An 18,008-nucleotide genomic window follows, 5' to 3' on the forward strand; every position below is an offset into this window, starting at 1 on the left:
TGGTTCAAGGACATACATTTGGTGTATTAGAAGCAATTATTGGTACCATGGTTGTATTCAAATTGTGTTTGTTTTACACAAAGATTTTTAATTTTTCCATTCACTATAATAAGCTACAGGACTGTTTTGCTAGCACAGACTGGAATATGTTCCGGGGATTCTTCCGATAGCATTGAGGAGTACGCCACATCAGTCACTGGCTTCATCAACAAGTGTATCGATGACATCATCCCCACAGAGACCGTACGTACATGCACTCAACCAGAAGCCATAGATTACAGGCAATATGCGCACTGAGCTAAAGGGTAGAGTTGCCTGGACACAAATAATAAATCCCGCTATGACCTCAGACGAACCATCAAACAGGCAAAGCGTAAATAAAGGACTAAGACTGAATCGTACAACACCGACTTCGATGCTCGTCGGATGTGGCAGGGCTTGCAAACGATTACAGACAAAGGGAAGCACAGGCGCGAACTGCCCAGTGACCAGAGCCTATCAGACGAGCTAAATTACCTCTATGCTCGCTTCGAGGCAAACAACACTGAAGCGTGCATAAGAGCATTCGCTGTTCCGGACAACTGTGTGATCACTCTCTCCATAGCCGATGTGAGTAAGACTTTTAAACAGATCAACATTCACAAGGCCGCAAGGCTGGACGGATTACCAGGACGTGTGCTCCGAGCATGCGCTGACCAACTGACAAGTGTCTTCACTGACATTTTCAACCTGTCCCTGACTGAGTCTGTAATACCAACATGTTTCAAGCAGACCACCATAGTCCCTGTGCCCAAGAACACTAAGGTAACCTGCCTAAATGACTACCGACCCGGAGCACTCACGTCTGTAGCCACGAAGTGCTTTGAAAGGCTGGTCATGGCACACATCAACACCAATATCCCAGAAACCCTAGACCCACTCCAATTTGCATATCGCCCCAACAGATTCACAGATTATGCAATCTATATTGCACTCAGCACTGCCCTTTCCCACTTGGACAAAAGGAACACCTACGTGAGAACGCTATTTATTGACTACAGCTCAGCGTTCAACACCACAGTGCCCTCAAAACTCATCAATAAGCTAAGGACACTGGGACTAAACACCTCCCTCTGCAACTGGATCATGGACTTCCAAACGGGTCACCCCCAGGTGGTAAGGGTAGGTAACAACACATCTGCCACAGTGATCCTCAACACGGGTGCCCCTCAGTGGTGCGTACTCAGTCCCTTCCTGTAATCCTTGTTCACCCATGACAGCATGGTCAGGCCCTCAGATCAAACTTTATTCGTTACATGCGCCGATTAGTGTAGACTTTACCGTGAAATGCTTACTTACCACCCATTAACCAACAGTGCAGTTCAAGAAGAAGAAAATATTTACCAAGTCAATCAATCAATCAATTTTATTTTATATAGCCCTTCGTACATCAGCTGATATCTCGAAGTGCTGTACAGAAACCCAGCCTAAAACCCCAAACAGCTAGTAATGCAGGTGTAGAAGCACGGTGGCTAGGAAAAACTCCCTAGAAAGGCCAAAACCTAGGAAGAAACCTAGAGAGGAACCAGGCTATGAGGGGTGGCCAGTCCTCTTCTGGCTGTGCCGGGTGGAGATTATAACAAAACTATGCCAAGATGTTCAAAAATGTTCATAAGTGACAAGCATGGTCAAATAATAATCATGAATAATTTTCAGTTGGCTTTTCATAGCTGATCATTAAGAGTTGAAAAACAACAGGTCTGGGACAGGTGGCGGTTCCATAAGTAACAAAATAAGAATAACGAGGCTATATGCAGGAGGCACCGGTACCGAGTCAGTGTGCAGGGGTACAGGCTAGTTGAGTTCATCTGTACATGTAGGTGGGGGCGAAGTGACTATGCATAGGTAACAAACAAACAGCGAGTAGCAGCAGTTACTTAACATCATCATTAAGTTTGCCGACGACACAACAGTGGTAGGCCTGATCACCGACAACGATGAGACAGCGTATAGGGAGGTCAGAAACCTGGACGTGTGGTGCCAGGATAACAACCTCTCCCTCAACGTGTCAAAGCCAAAGGAGTGGATTGTGGAATACAGGAAAAGGAGGACCGAGCACACCCCCATTCTCATCAATGGTGCTGTAGTGGAGCAGGTTGAGAGCTTCAAGTTCCTTGGTGTCCACATCACCAACAAACTATCATGGTTACGACAAAGCCTATTCTCTCTCAGGAGACTGAAAAGATTTGGTATGGGTCCTCAGATCGTCCAAAAAGTTATTGAGCTGCACCATCGAGAGGATCCTGACTGGTTGCAGCAATGCCTGGTATGGCAACAGCCTCCGACCTCAAGGCACTACAGAGGGTAGTGCGTACGGCCCAGTACATCACTGGGGCCAAGCTTCTTGCCATCCAGGACCTCTATACCAGGCGGTGTCAGAGGAAGGCGCTAACAATTGTCAAAGACTCCAGCCACCCTCGTCATAGACTGTTCTCTCTGCTACCGCACGGCAAGTGTACTGGAGCGCCAAGTCTAGGTCCAAAAGGCTTCTTAACAGCTTCTACCCCCTAGCCATAAGATTCCTGAACAGCTAATCAAATGGCTACCCAGACTATGCCCCCCCCCCCCCCCCCTTTTACGCTGCTGCTACTCTATGGTTATTATCTATGCGTAGTCACTTTAACTCTCCCTACATGTACATATTACCTCAATTACCGTGACTAACCTGTGCCCCCGGGCATTGTACCAGTACCCCCTGTATATAGCCTCGCTACTCTTATTTCATTGCTGCTCTTTAACTATTTGTTATTTTTTACTTAACACTTATTTTTCTTAAAACTGCATTGTTGGTTAAGGGTTAGTAAAGTAAGCATTTCACGTAAAGGTCTACACCTGTTGTACTCAGCGTATATGGCAAATAACATTTGATTTGAATGAGGGATCCTATTTTCTGCATCATTACATCTGGATGATTTCTTTTTAGGCGCACTGGTCCGCCCAAATTAAAAGGCGCACAGCAAAATATTTAGGAGCATATGCGGCCACAATGGTCGCACTTTAGAGCCCTGAACACACCATCACAATAACACTGCGACACCAGCAGAGATCTAATCTGCGTGGGGGTGGGAGGTCAGAACATAGTAGATTAATTACTATTCCTATGGATCAGCAGGACTCTGCAATATGGGATCTCTCCCCCTCTGGATACGTGACATCATAAGTGGATCTAGGAAGCTGGAGAATAATCACTATAATGGTGGGAACTTCAAGTGCCCTAGGTGAAGAACTTAAGGGAGAACAGAATTATGTCTGAGCACAGTATCAGAACAATGTCAGTACATAGTGTTCTCACTGATGTACTCTACTATGTAGTATCCAAAGCTGTAGTCCATAGATGTCCTTGTTTACTCAGTGGGCCCTCTAACCTCTAGGCTAACCCTGCCTGTCTGGCTGTGTGGAACACTGTGTCATATAGATGAGTACTCACCCATACTGTTGGTGGAGCTGCACCACATCAGCAGGCAGCCAGTACAAAGAACATTCAGCATCCCGAACACCAGGATTCTCCATGACTAAAACACAAACAGAACATTAACCAGAGCTTTCTAAACCAATGAATTAATTTAGATCTATAGGATTGCTTGGAGTGGTGTATTAATAGCTAATGCAGGTGGATGATAGGTTAGGTTATGTTATGGCATTGCCTAACCTATCTGTCAGCTAGGCTAATGTAATAATATTGTATTGTTAATTTGCCAATTCAGGGAATACTTTGTTGCAGACAAACCACGTACAAAATGGAAAGCAAAAATGTGAGGACGGTACAAACTCAAGGCTATCCACCACGTCTTTGTCTGTCACTTCGTGTTGGAGTCAGTGGCTGTCCTTGGAGTGCTGTGAAATCTACAATTACTGCAGTGCACCGTGTTATGACAGGGCTAGGGCGTCTTGTGACAGCCGGAGCCAGGGATAGAGATGGGAGCTGAAGTGTGTGTGTGTGGGCCTGTTGCAGCTTCAGGGCCCTGTAGATCGCTGTGCCTGTGGCTGTGTGCAAACAGAGCAACAGCATGCCGCCCAACACATACAACAACCCCCCCACCCCCCCCACCCCACACGTTTTCTGGGAAAGCAGGGAACAACGAGATGTCACTGCCACCCTCTGGGTGAAGGAGGAATTGCAAGTAAACATGTTTGCACATCTTTTCCTGAGGGTTGTTCTTTAGACATCCCATATCTAGGTTAAATCGTAAATTGGAGTGACACATTCACAAACACCTTCAGGAACATCAGCCTCCCTGAGTCACAGAATATTGTCGCTGATATATCATCTGTAGATAATATGCCTACGTCATGTACTTCATCATCAGCTTTAATCCAGACGAATATGTCTACTCAGCAGCACAGAAGGAGAGAAGAGTTTTACTGCCAGGTTAACAGCAGCATCAGTCTGGAAGATTCCCACTGCCTAGTGCATGGATGGAGCAGATACCCAGTGTCAAGCCACAGTGAGCCTAACCTAAATAATCACACATCATCACACCCTTATGAAGAAAGACGCCAATCTCCACTTCCTCCGCAAAAATAACTTTCTTTTCGGAAAACTTAGTCTCCTCTCCATGCATGTGAAGTGAACTCCATTGACTCCGTTTACCCCGACCAGTCTCTCTGGTCCTATAGAATCTAACCCAGTCTTTTCCATACAGCTTCTAGGGAAAGCAATCTCCACAAATCAAATCAAGTTTTATTTGTCACATACGCCGAATACAACAGGTGTAGGTAAACCTTACAGTGAAATGCTTACTTACAAGCCCTTAACCAACAATGCAGTTTCAAGACAAAAATAGGTGTTATGAAAGTATTAACTAAATAAAACGGAAGTAAACAAATGAAAACAAAAATAAAACAATTTAAGAAAATAGAAAAATAACAAATAATTAAAGAGCAATAATAAAATAACAGTAACGAAGCTATATACGGGGGGGTACCGGTACAGAGTCAATGTGCAGGGACACAGGTTAGTCGAGGTAATATGTATATGTAGGTAATGGTAAAGTGACTATGCATAGATAATAAACAGAGAGTAGCAGCAGCGTAAAAACGCAAATAGTCCTGGTAGCCATTTGGTTAGATGTTCAGGAGTCTTATGGCTTGGGGGTAGAAGCTGTTAAGAAGCCTTTTGGACCGAGACTTGGCGCTCCAGTACACTTGTCGTGCGGTAGCAGAGTGAACAGTCTATGACTAGGGTGGCTAGAGTCTTTGACTATTTTTAGGGCCTTCCTCTGACCGCCTGGTATAAAGCTCCTAGATGGCAGGAAGCTTGGCCTCAGTGATGTACTGGGCCGTACGCACTACCCTCTGTAGTGCCTTGCGGTCGGAGGCCGAGCAGTTGGCATACCAGGTGGTGCTGCAATCAGTCAGGATGCTCTCGATGGTGCAGCTATAGAACTTCTTGAGGATCTAAGGACACATGCCAAGTCTTTTCAGTCTCCTGAGAGAGAATAGGCATTGTCGTGCCCTCTTCGCAACCGTCTTGGTGTGTTTGGACCATGACAGTTAGTTGGTGATGTGGACACAAAGGAACTTGAGGCTCTCAACCTGCTCCACTACAGCCCCGTCGATGAGAATGGGGGCGTGCTCGGCCCTCCTTTTCCTGTACTCCACAATCATCTACTTTGTCTTGACCACGGTGAGGGAGAGGTCGTTATGCTGGCACCACACTGCCAGGTCACTGACCTCCTCCCTATAGGCTGTCTCATCGTTGTCAGTGATCACTGTTGTGTTGTTGGCAGACTTAATAATGGTGTTGGAGTCGGGCTTGCCATGCAGTCATGGGTGAACAGGGAGTACAGGAGGGGACTGAGTACGCAGGGGGGGGGCACCTCTGTTGAGGATCAGCGTGGTAGATGTGTTGTTCCCTACCTTTACCACTTGGGGGCAACCCGTCAGGAATTCCATGATCCAGTTGCAGAGGGAGGTGTTTAGTCCCAGGGTCCTTAGCTTAGTGATGAGCTTTGTGGGCACTACGGTGTTGAACGCTGAGCTGTAGTCAATAAATAGCATTCTCACGTGGGTGTTCCTTTTTGTCCAGGTGGTAAAGGGCAGTGTGGCGTGCAATAGAGATTGCGTCATTTGTGGATTTGTTGGGGTGCTATACAAATTGGATTGGGTCTAGGGTTTCTGGGATAATGGTGTTGATGTGAGCCATGACCAGCCTTTCAAAGCACTTCATGACTACAGATGTGAGTGATACGGGTCGGTAGTCATTTAGGCAGGTTACCTTAGTGTTCTTGGGCACAGGGACTATGCTGATCTGCTTGAAACATGTTGGTATTACAGACTCGGTCAGGGACAGGTTGAAAATGTCAGTGAAACCATGCCTGCCCAGGACCTCCACATCCTGCTTCTTTACCTGTGGGATCATCGGAGACCAGCCACCCGTACAGCTGATGAAACTGAGGAGCATTTCTATATTTAACAAAGCCCTTTTGTTGGAAAAAACAAACTCTGATTGGCTGGCCCTGGTTCCCCATCGGGTGGGTCTATGCCCTCCCAGGCCCACCCATGTAACTCAGAAAAATCGTTGAGATTGTTGCATGTTGTGTTTATATTTTTGTTCAGCATAGCATTTTTATTTTTTTTATAATTAATGATCAGGAAAAAAATGGTGCATGTTGATAACCAGGTAACGTTAGGTAGCTACGTTGGCTATTAGCTCCTATCTTATATCTTTGCACCATGTTTGTAAAGCCAGATAGCATAGTATCTACTATAACTAGCTAGCTAGCTAACATCACAGATGAAAGGTTTAGTTATCATCAACTTTGCTAACATTTCACATAGCTATCTACTTAGCTAGCTAGCTTGCTTATTGCATGCATGTCTGGGCAAGCCTTACTATTAGTGAATAAACTAAATTCATATTTGCAACATGTTCTATTTTGGTCAGTGTCAATTCATCAGTTTCTCAATACTGAGCTAGCCTGCTTCTGATTTTCCCAGCTAGACATTCCTCGGCACTATTCAGTGCTCTTGGCTCAGACAGTGAGTGGCGGCTGAGAAAGCAGCAGTTTTTAGAGTCGACACCTGGATTTGCTATGTGAAGGGACTATTGGCAAAGTTTATAGAAAAGGGTGCCGAAAGACTAGAAAATAGCAATATCGGCACGATATATCGGCTTGGCCGATTAGTGGTCGTTCTCTATTGTCCATGCTAAAGAGAGGAGGGTCTCAGCTTGCTGTAGGTATAATTTGTATTTCTCAAATCTCATTATTGAGCTCAAAGCACACGTTTTTACAATTAAGATTTCTGATATGGCTTTGAAATACAAAGCATGCAAAATGCGTATTGGTCATCGCGACTGCACTAGACCTGCACTAGACCTGATTGGATAGTAGGCCTACTACCGATGCAAAGTTTATTTTAAGGACATTACATTTACTGTTAGATTCATACATTTCTACTAGCAGCAGGTGTTATTTTTAGAGTTAGAGATCTAGCTAATGCATTTTGAGTTTCCACTTCCTCAGGTGGTTAATTGAATTAGGCCAATATGTAATATTAGCGCACATAAAGATGAAGGCAAATTCATCTCTATTCTGCAGCCCTATTTTAACAGAAAATTATAGCATGAATAGTCTAAATGTCAACCTAAAATTCATGACAATCACTGGATTAGGATGAATATTAAAATATGTTGAATCATGCATTCCTGCCTGGACCTGTTAGATGTAACAACGAATTTAATGAATACCATCTCAGTAGTCTATTCTCACACTTCTTAATAAAGCATTGTGAATGGCTTAATGATTGATTACTCATTTTTCTATTGTGTGACGCTGCAAAATAATTTTTTGTGGTGCAACCAAATAATGGGCTGGTGCCACCAACTAAAAATGTTTGAACGATTAACATGAGGTGTTAGGGTGCTTGCCTATGAGATGAGATGTCTAAACAGCTTACCAGAATAATGCAATAATAAAGTAAGCGTCATTTTACAGGGATGGGGAATTCCAAAACAAAGACCACTGTGGGACAGTTGTCTCTGTGGCATGTTAATGTACACGCATGCACACACCCCTTAATAATTCCTTACCCGTCTGTCTGAAGTCACCAAGCGGAATTCTTGAGAGAGTTTCCCAAAGAAGGATCTGTGCGTCTTCCGGAATGGGTGTATAGTGCCCTGTGGGTACCACACAAACACACAGTCACATGGAAGGATGTGAGATTAAGGACTCAGAGAGAAGCACCACCATTAGTGTTTATCCTTCGTATTTAGCTACAGTAGGCTGCCTGTAAAACTAAATTCTGCTTTAGACCAGGGGTGTCAAACATACAGCATTTTCAGGGGGACATACTCAATATACTTTATGACTGAAACCAAATCAAAAATTAGTTGTGTGGAAATGTTCTTGACCGTGTACAGCTCGCTAATAAATCACCTAAATGAAAGCTATAAAGTCAGGGATCATCGGAAATGCCTCCGGACCTCGTTAAAGATCAAATGTGGCAAAATGAGTTCAACATCCCTGCTTTAGACCCTACCAACTGGTGTCTTGAATAAGGAAAACTTACCATCAAATACATGTCAGTTTCTTGCTTTTTTCTGTGGATTGGGATATCTGCAAAGAAAGTATTTGGTTATGAAAAACAGATGACTGATATGGACCATACACAAAGTGAAGTTTAATATAACTTTATTTTCAAGATACCAGGACGACGCATGTCTGATTAAGCATGTTTTCCAAAATGTCACCAATAATCTGGTTGGTCTGGTTTAAACTGGCCATACATTAGACAATTTTTAACTGCGATTTTGCCATGATTTTTATTTATTTCACCTTTACTTAACCAGGAGACAAGTTGAGAACAAGCTCTCATTTACAACTGCGACCTGGCCAAGATAAAGCAAAGCAGTGCAACACAAACAACAACCCAGAGTTACACATGGAATAAACAAACATACAGTCAAAAATACAATAGAAAAGGTCTATATACAGTGTGTGCAAATGAGGTAGGATAACGGAGGTAAGGCAATAAATAGGCCATAGTGGTGAAATAATTACAATATAGCAATTAAACACTGGAGTGATAGTTGTGCAGAAGATGAGTGTACAAGTAGAGATACTGGGGTGCAAAGGAGCTAAATAAATAAAAAAGATAACAGTATGGGGATGAGGTAGTTGGATAGGCTAATTACAGATGGGCTATGTACAGGTGCAGTGATCTATGAGCTGCTCTGACAGCTGGTGCTTAAAGTTAGTGAGGGAGATATGAGTCTCCAGCTTCAGTGATTTTTGCCGTTTGTTCCAGTCATTGGCAGCAGAGAACTGGAAAGAAAGCCAAAGGGGGAATTGGCTTTGGGGGTGACCAGTGAAATACACCTGTGGAGCGTGTGCTACGGGTGGGTGTTGCTATGGTGACCAGTGAGCTGCGATAAGGCGGGGCTTTACCTAGCAGAGACTTATAGATGACCTGGAGCCAGTGGGTTTGGCGACAAATATGAAGCGAGGGACAGCCAACGAGAGCATACAAGTCGCAATGGTGGGTAGTATATGGGGTATTGGTGACAAAACGGATGGCACTGTGATAGAGTGCCTCCAATTTGCTGAGTAGAGTGTTGGAGGCTATTTTGTAAATGACATCGCCGAAGTCAAGGATCGGTAGGATAGTCAGTTTACGAGGGTATGTTTGGCAGCATGAGTGAAGGATGCTTTGTTGTGAAATAGGAAGCTGATTCTAGATTTAATTTTAGATTGGAGATGCTTAACTTCACTAGGGTAGGGAGCAGCATTCAGAATTTTTAGATGAAAAGCATGCCCAAATTAAACTGCCTGCTACTCAGCCATAAAAGCTAGAATATGCATATAATTAGTAGATTTGGATAGAAAACACTGAAGTTTCTAAAACAGTTTGAATGATGTCTGTGAGTTTAACAGAACTCATATGGCAGTGAAAAACCTGAGAAAAAATCCAACCAGGAAGTGGGAAATCTGAGGTTAGGTAGTTTTTTAAGTCATTGCCTATCAAATATACAGTGTCTATGGGGTCATATTGCACTTCCTAATGCTTCCACTAGATGTCAACAGTCTTTAGAACCTTGTTTGATGCTTCTACTGTGAAGGAGGGGGGAATGGGAGCTGAATGAGTCAGAGGTCTGCCAGAGTGGCATGAGCTGACCACGCGCGTCCACGTGAGAGTTAGCTTGCATTCCATTGCATTTCTACAGACAAAGGAATTCTCCGGTTGGAACATTATTGAAGATTGATGATAAAAACATCCTAAAGATTGATTCTATACTTCGTTTGATATGTTTCTACGAACTGTAATATGACTTTGTCTGAACTTTCGCCTGGACTTGCACGTGCCTCGTGAGTTTTGATTGTGTACTAAACTCGCAAACAAAAAGGAGGTATTTGGACATAAATTATGGACTTTATCGAACAAATCAAACATTTGTGGAACTGGGATTCATGGGAGTGCATTCTGATGAAGATCATCAAAGGTAAGTGAATATTTATAATGCTATTTCTGGCTTCTGTTGACTCCACAACATGTCGGATATCTGTATGGCTTGGTTTTGTGTCTGAGCACTGTACTCAGATTATTGCATGGTGTGCTTTTTCCGTAAAGTTTTTTTGAAATCTGATACAGCGGTTGAATTAAGGAGAAGAGGATCTAAAATTCCATTCATAACAGTTGTATCTTTTATCAATGTTTATTATGAATATTTCTGTAAATTGATGTGGCTCTCTGCAAAATCACCGGATGTTTTGGAACTACTGAACATAACGCGCCAATGTAAACTGAGATTTTTGGATATAAATATGAACTTTACCGAACAAAACATACATGTATTGTGTAACATGAAGTCCTATGAGTGTCATCTGATGAAGATCATCAAAGGTTAGTGATTAATTTTATCTCTATTTCTGCTTTTTGTGACTCCTCTCTTTGGCTGGAAAAATGGCTGTGTTTTTCTGTGACTTGGCTCTGACCTAACATAATCGTTTGGTGTGCTTTCGTGGTAAAGCCTTTTTGAAATCGGACACTGTGGTTGGATTTACAACAAGTGTATCTTTAAAATGGTGTAAAATACTTGTATGTTTGAGGAATTTTAATTATGGGATTTCTGTTGTTTTGAATTTGGGTCCCTGCAGTTTCACTGGCTGTTGAAGAGGTGCTAGCGTCCCACATACCCTAGTGAGGTTAATGTGAGTCTGGAAGGAGAGGTTAGTCTAACCAGACACCTAGGTATTTGTAGTTGTCCACATATTCTAAGTCAGAACCGTCCAGAGTAGTGATGCTGGGCGGTCGGGCAGGTGTGGGCCGCGATCGGTTGAAGAGCATGCATTTAGTTTTACTTGCATTTAAGAGATGTTGGATGCTACGGAAGGAGTGTTGTATGGCATTGAAGCTTGTCTGGAGGTTAGTTAACACAGTGCCCAAAGGGCCAGAAGTATACCGAATGGTGTCGTCTGCATAGAGGTGGACCAGAGAGTCACCAGCAGCAAGAGCGACATCATTGATGTATACAGAGAAAAGAGTCGGCCCGAGGATTGAACCAGGTGGCACCCCATAGAGACTGCCAGAGGTCCGGACAACAGGCCCTCCGATTTGACACACTGAACTCAGACAGAGATGTAGTTGGTGAACCAGGCGAGGCAGTCATTTGAGAAACCAAGGCTGTTGAGTCTGCCGATAAGAATGTGGTGATTGACAGAGTCGAAAGCCTTGGCCAGGTCGATGAATACAGCTGCACAGTAATGTCTCTTATCGATGGCAGTTATGGTATCGTTTAGGACCTGGAGCGTGGCTGAGGTGCACCCATGACCAGCTCAGAAACCAGATTGCATAGCGGAGAAGGTACGGTGGGATTTGAAATGGTCGGTGATCTGTTTGTTAACCTGTCTGACTCCGGGGTTCCGCTAGCGGAACTCCTCCCACATTCCACTGAAAAGGCAGAGCGCGAAATTCAAAAAATATTTTTTTGAAATATTTAACTTTCACACATTAACAAGTCCAATACAGCAAATGAAAGATACACATCTTGTGAATCCAGTCAACATGTCTGATTTTTTAAATGTTTTACAGCGAAAACAGCACGTATATTTATGTTAGCTCACCACCAAATACAAAGAAGGACAGACATTTTTCACAGCACAGGTAGCATGCACAAAGCCAACCTAACTAACCAAGAACCAACCAAACTAACCAAGAAACAACTTAATCAGATGACAGTCTTATAACATGTTACACAATACATCTATGTTTTGTTCGAAAAATGTGCATATTTGAGGTATAAATCAGTTTTACATTGCAGCTACCATCAGAGCTACCGTCAAAAATAGCACCGAAGCAGCCAGAGCAATTATAGAGACCAACATGTATTACCTAATTACTCATCATAAAACATTTCTTAAAAATACACAGCGTACAGTAATTGAAAGACACAGATCTTGTAAATCCAGACAATATTTCCGATTGTCTAAGTGTTTTACAGCGAAAACATAATATAGCATTATATTAGCTTACTACAATAGCCTACCACACGACCGGATTCATTCATCAAGGCACGTTAGCGATAGCAATAGGCATGTTAGCGTTAGCGAATAAACCAGCAAAAGATATTAAATTTCACTAACCTTCATAAACCTTCCTCAGATGAGTCCTATAACATCAGGTTATACATACACTTATGTTTTGTTCGAAAATGTGCATATATAGAGCTGAAATCCGTGGATATACAACGTAGCATAACGTGCTAACGTAGCATCTTTTCCCCAGAATGTGCGGATATTTCTATTAGACTCTCACCTATTCTGACCAAATAGCTATTCATAAACATTACAAAAAAATACATGTTGTATAGGAAACGATAGATCCATTAGTTCTTAATGCAATCGCAGTGTTAGAATTCTAAAAATATCTTCATTACGACATAAGACTTAGTTATGGTAAGGGAATAACCAAAACCTGAGCGCAAAGCTACTAGTACACAGTTCGACAGAAATATGAAATAGCATCACAAAATGGTTCCTACTTTTGCTGATCTATCAGAATGTTGTACCTTTGGTCCTTTGTCCAGAAGTGTCTTTGTTTGGATTCAGAACGATATTTTTCCCTCTTGAATTAGCAAGCACACTGGCCATGCGCCGCTAAGCTCTCCAACGTCAACAAAGTCAAACAACGCAACACAACTAACGTCCCGAATAAATTTCAATAATCTAATGAAACTATATTGAAAAAACATACTTTAGGATGATATTGTAACATGTATCAAATAAAATCAAAGCCGGAGATCATATTCGCACATAACGACTGGTTTCCAGTAGGCAATAACAGGTCCCAACACGCGCATTGCAGAAAACAGAAAATGCGGGACACCTTGTTCCAAGAGGGATTATTCAACGTCAGACAGAGATAATCAACTCCTTTTTCCTCTCACTTCCTCTTGACATCCGGGTGAAGGTGTATGACGTGCACATCTAGCCATACCTATCATGCCCATTTATAGGCAGTCACTTGAACAGAACATAGATTTCAGACTTTCCACTTCCTGGTCACAAAGTGTGCTGCCAAATGAGTTCTGTTAAACCCACAGACAAAATTCCAACGGTTTTAGAAACTAGAGAGTGTTTTCTATCCAATAAAATTAATAATATGCATATTGTACGAGCAAGAATTGAGTACGAGGCCGTTTAAATTGGAGACGTTTTTCCCAAAAGTGAAAACAGCACCCCCTGTCCTCATCAGGTTAACTTGGCTTTCGAAGACCTTAGAAAGGCAGGGTAGGATAGATATAGGTCTGTAGCAGTTTGAGTCTAGAGTGTCTCCCCCTTTGAAGAGGGGGATGACCACAGCAGCTTTCCAATCTTTGGGGATCTCAGACGATACGAAAGAAAGCTTGAACAGGCTAGTAATAGGGGTTGCAACAATTTTGGCTGATCATTTTAAAAAGAGAGTCCAGATTGTCTAGCCCGGCTGATTTGTAGGGGTCCAGATTTTGCAGCTCTTTCAGAACATCAACTATCTTCATTTGGGTGAAGGAGAAATGGGGGAGGTATGGGCTAGCTGCTGTGGGGGGTGCAGGGCTGTTGACCGGGGTAGGGGTAGCCAGGTGGAAAGCATGGACAGCCGTAGAAAAATGCTTATTGAAATTCTCAATTATCGCGGATTTAAATCGGTGGTGACAGTGTTTCCTAGCCTCAGTGCAGTGGGCAGCTGCGAGGAGGTGCTCTTATTCTCCATGGACTTTACAGTGTCCCAGAACTTTTTGGTGTTAGTGCTACAGGATGAAAATTTCTGTTTGAAAAAGCTAGCCTTTGCTTTCCTAACTGACTGTGTATATTGGTTCCTAACTTCCCTGAAAAGTTGCATATCGTGGGGGCTATTCAATGCTAATGCAGTACGCCACAGGATGTTTTTGTGCTGGTCAAGGGCAGTCAGGTCTGGAGTGAACCAGGGGCTATATTTGTTCCTGGCTCTACATTTTTTGAATTGGGTATGCTTATTTGAGATGAGTGAGGAAAGCCCTTTTAAAGAATAACCAGGCATCCTCTACTAACGGAATGAGGTCAATGTCCTTCCAGGATACCCGGGCCAGGTCGATTAGAAAGGCCTGCTCGCTGAAGTGTTTTAGGAGCATTTGACAGTGATGAGGGGTGGTCGTTTGACTGCAGATCCGTTACGGACACAGGCAATGAGGCAGTGATCGCTGAGATCCTGGTTGAAGACAGCAGAGGTGTATTTGAAGGGCAGGTTGGTTAGGATGATATCTATGAGGGTGCCCGTGTTTACAGATTTGGGGTTGTACCTGGTAGGTTCATTGATAATTTGTGTGAGATTGAGGGCATCAAGCTTAGATTGTAGGATGGCCGGGGTGTTAAGCATGTCCCAGTTTAGGTCATCTAACAGCACGAGCTCTGAAGAAAGATGGGGGGCAATCAATTCACATACGGTGTCCAGGGCACAGCTGGGGGCAGAAGGTGGTCTATAGCAAGCGGCAACGGTGAGAGACTGGTTTCTGGAAAGGCGCTCAAATTGTTTGGGCACAGACCTGGATAGTAAGACAGAACTCTGCAGGCTATCTCTGCAGTAGATTGCAACTCCGCCCCCTTTGGCAGTTCTGTCTTGTTTGAAAATGTTATAGTGAGGGATGGAAATTTCAGGGGTTTTGGTGGTCTTCCTAAGCCAGGATTCAGACACAGCTAGGACATCCGGGTTGGCAGAGTGTGCTTAGGTAGTGAGTAAAAGAAAACTAAGGGAGGAGGCGTCTAATGTTAACATGCATGAAACCAAGGCTTTTACAGTTAAAGAAGTCAATAAATGAGAGCGCCTGAGGAATGGGAGTGGAGCTAGGCACTGCAGGGCCTGGATTAACCTCTACATCACCAGAGGAACAGAGGAGGAGTAGGATAAGGGTACGGCTAAAGGCTATAAGAACTGGTCTTCTAGTACATTCGGAACAGAGAGTAAAAGGAGCAGGTTTCTGGGCACGATATAATAGATTCAAGGCATAATGTACAGACAAAGGTATGGTAGGATAAGAATACAGTGGAGGTAAACCTATGCACTGAGTGATGATGAGAGAGATATTGTCTCTCGAAACATAATTTAAACCAGGTGAGGTCACCGCATGTGTGGGAGTTGGAATTAAAGGGTTAACTAAGGTGTATTGAGCAAGGCTAGAGGCTCTACAGTGAAATAAGGCAATAATCACTAACCAAAACAGCAATGGACAAGGCATATTGACATTAGGGAGAGGCATGCGTAGCCAAGTAATCATAGGGGTCCAGTGAGTGGCTCGGACCGGAGACACTGTGATTCAGGCAGCTAGCGGGCCAGGGATTGCAAGCTAGCAGAAGGGCCTTAGAAGGACGTTGGGATGGAAGAAAGTCTGTTGTAGCCCCCTCGTGCTGTTATGTCTGCAGACCAGTCGTCGCGTATCAGCAGGGCTTTGTGTGGTAAAAGGGGTCCAGGTCAATTGGCAGAATAGGTATAGTGGCCAAAGAATTTGTCCGATGGGCCTCTTAAGCTAACAGTCCAATATGCTCTAGACAGCTAGCAGGCCGCGGCTAGTAGGCTAGCAGATGGGCATTCAGGGGACGTCGCGACGGAGGAGCCAGTTTTGGATCCACAACAAATTCCGGGGACTGCAGCTACATCCTAACATCGTAGGCTACAACCAAGACGTCGTAGGTCGCATAAAGTGAGCGAGTGAAAGACGTGCAATTATGGGACTTGCGCTCTGCCGATCCGTATCTTAGGTCCCGATTATTTCTCTGGCTTGCCAGAAATTTCCGGTCGTATCTTGTGCAGCAAGGGGGTGCTACGATGCGACAATGGAAGATGAAGCTGCAGTAGATAGCTGCAGTATTACGGGCTCCTGACCAATTCTTCTATTTTGTATGTTTTTTTAAGCTGATTGTCATTTTTACATCATATTTCCGCCATAATTTCATATGACCAGCTTCTGGACATCACAACAGCGATCACTAATGTCAATTTGGATGAAGATTTCTACTTCAATGAGTCAGCATCTCTGGACGTGCTCCTTCTGGACCAGGGCCTAATCCCCGGTACTTGAAAGAGGAAGACATAGCACAAGAGAGGCAAACGAGCGGGCTGCCTGACGAGACTACATCAGCAACTAAATAAACCGCTTCTACCTTCCTTTCTATTGGCGAACATACAATCACTAGAGAACTGGACAAGTTCTGTTCGAGATTATCCTATCAACGGGACCTAAAGACTTAGTATTATCCTATGTTTCTCGGAGTCATGGTTGAACAAGAACAATACACATCTAGATGGTTTTTCTATACATCGTCTAGACCACAGGTGTCAAACTCATTCCACGGGGGGCCGAGTGTCTGCGGGTTTTCGCTCCTCCCTTGTACTTGATTGATGAATTAACATCACTAATTAGTTAGGAACTCCCCACACCTGGTTGTCTAGGGCTTTATTGAAAGGAAAAACCAAAAACCTGCAGACACTAGGCCCTCCGTGGAATGAGTTTGACACCCCTGGTCTAGACCGAACGGCAGCTTCGGGTAAGGTTAAGGGGGAGGTGTGTGTCTGCTGGGGCGTGATATCTAAATTTAAGGAAGTCTTGGGGTTTTGCTCACCTGAGATAGAATCCCTCATGATAAGCTGCAGACAATACTATTTACCAAGCAAGTGTATCTATATTTTTTTGTAACTGTCTATTTACCACCACAAACCAGGACAACAACCTCTCCCTCAACATCAGCAAAACAAAGGAACTGATGATCGTGGACTACAGGAAACGATGGGCCGAGCACGCCCCCAACCACGGGGCAGTAGTTAAGCGGGTCGAGAGCTTCAAGTTCCTCTGTGTTCACATCACTAAGGAATTATAATGGTCCACACACACCAACACAGTCGTGAAGAAGGCACAAAAAAACCTTTGCCCACTCAGGATGCTGAAAAAATGTGGGCCCTTAGATCCTCAAAAAGTTATACAGCTGCACCATTGAGAGCATCTTGACTGGCTGCATCACCGCTGAGTATATGGCAACTGCTTGGCATCCGACCACAAGGTGCTACAGAGGGTAGTGCATATGGCCCAGTACGTCACTGGGGCCAAGCTCCCTGCCATCAATGAACTATACCAGGCAGTGTCAGAGGAAGGCCCCAAAAATTGTCAAAGACTCTAACCACCCAAGTCATTGACTGCTCTCTATGCTTTCGCATGGAAAATGGTACAGATGCACCAAGTCTGGAACCAACAGGATCCTGAACAGCTTCTACCACCAAGCCATATAACTGATAAATAGTTACCAGTAATATTTGCATTGACCCTTTTTCACTACCTCTTGTGTCTCATCACATATGCTGCAGCTACTGTTTTTTTTTAAATCCATCCTGCTGCCTAGTCACTTTATCCCTACCTACAGTTACATATCTAATCTCAATTACCCCTTACACTTACACACAGACTTGGTTACTAGTACCCAGTGTAGGCCTATATAGCCAAGTTATCATTACTGATTGTGTATTTATTCCTT

At 43.7% G+C, this 18,008-nt stretch overlaps 1 protein-coding gene across 1 annotated transcript in view; it reads right to left on the reverse strand.

The window, feature by feature from the left end:
• slc30a6 (solute carrier family 30 member 6) overlaps positions 1-18,008 on the reverse strand; it is an 86,923-nt gene that overhangs the window by 66,583 nt on the left and 2,332 nt on the right. Inside the window, exons 2-4 of the mRNA XM_055927906.1 lie at positions 8,551-8,597; positions 8,072-8,158; positions 3,467-3,551 (exon numbers count right to left, since the gene is read on the reverse strand). Coding sequence (XP_055783881.1) covers positions 3,467-3,551; positions 8,072-8,158; positions 8,551-8,597 — 219 coding nt within the window. The remainder of the gene's footprint in view (positions 1-3,466; positions 3,552-8,071; positions 8,159-8,550; positions 8,598-18,008) is intronic.

The sequence above is a fragment of the Salvelinus fontinalis genome, chromosome 1 (genome assembly GCF_029448725.1).
Source record: "Salvelinus fontinalis isolate EN_2023a chromosome 1, ASM2944872v1, whole genome shotgun sequence".
Classification (NCBI taxonomy): Eukaryota; Metazoa; Chordata; class Actinopteri; order Salmoniformes; family Salmonidae; genus Salvelinus; species Salvelinus fontinalis.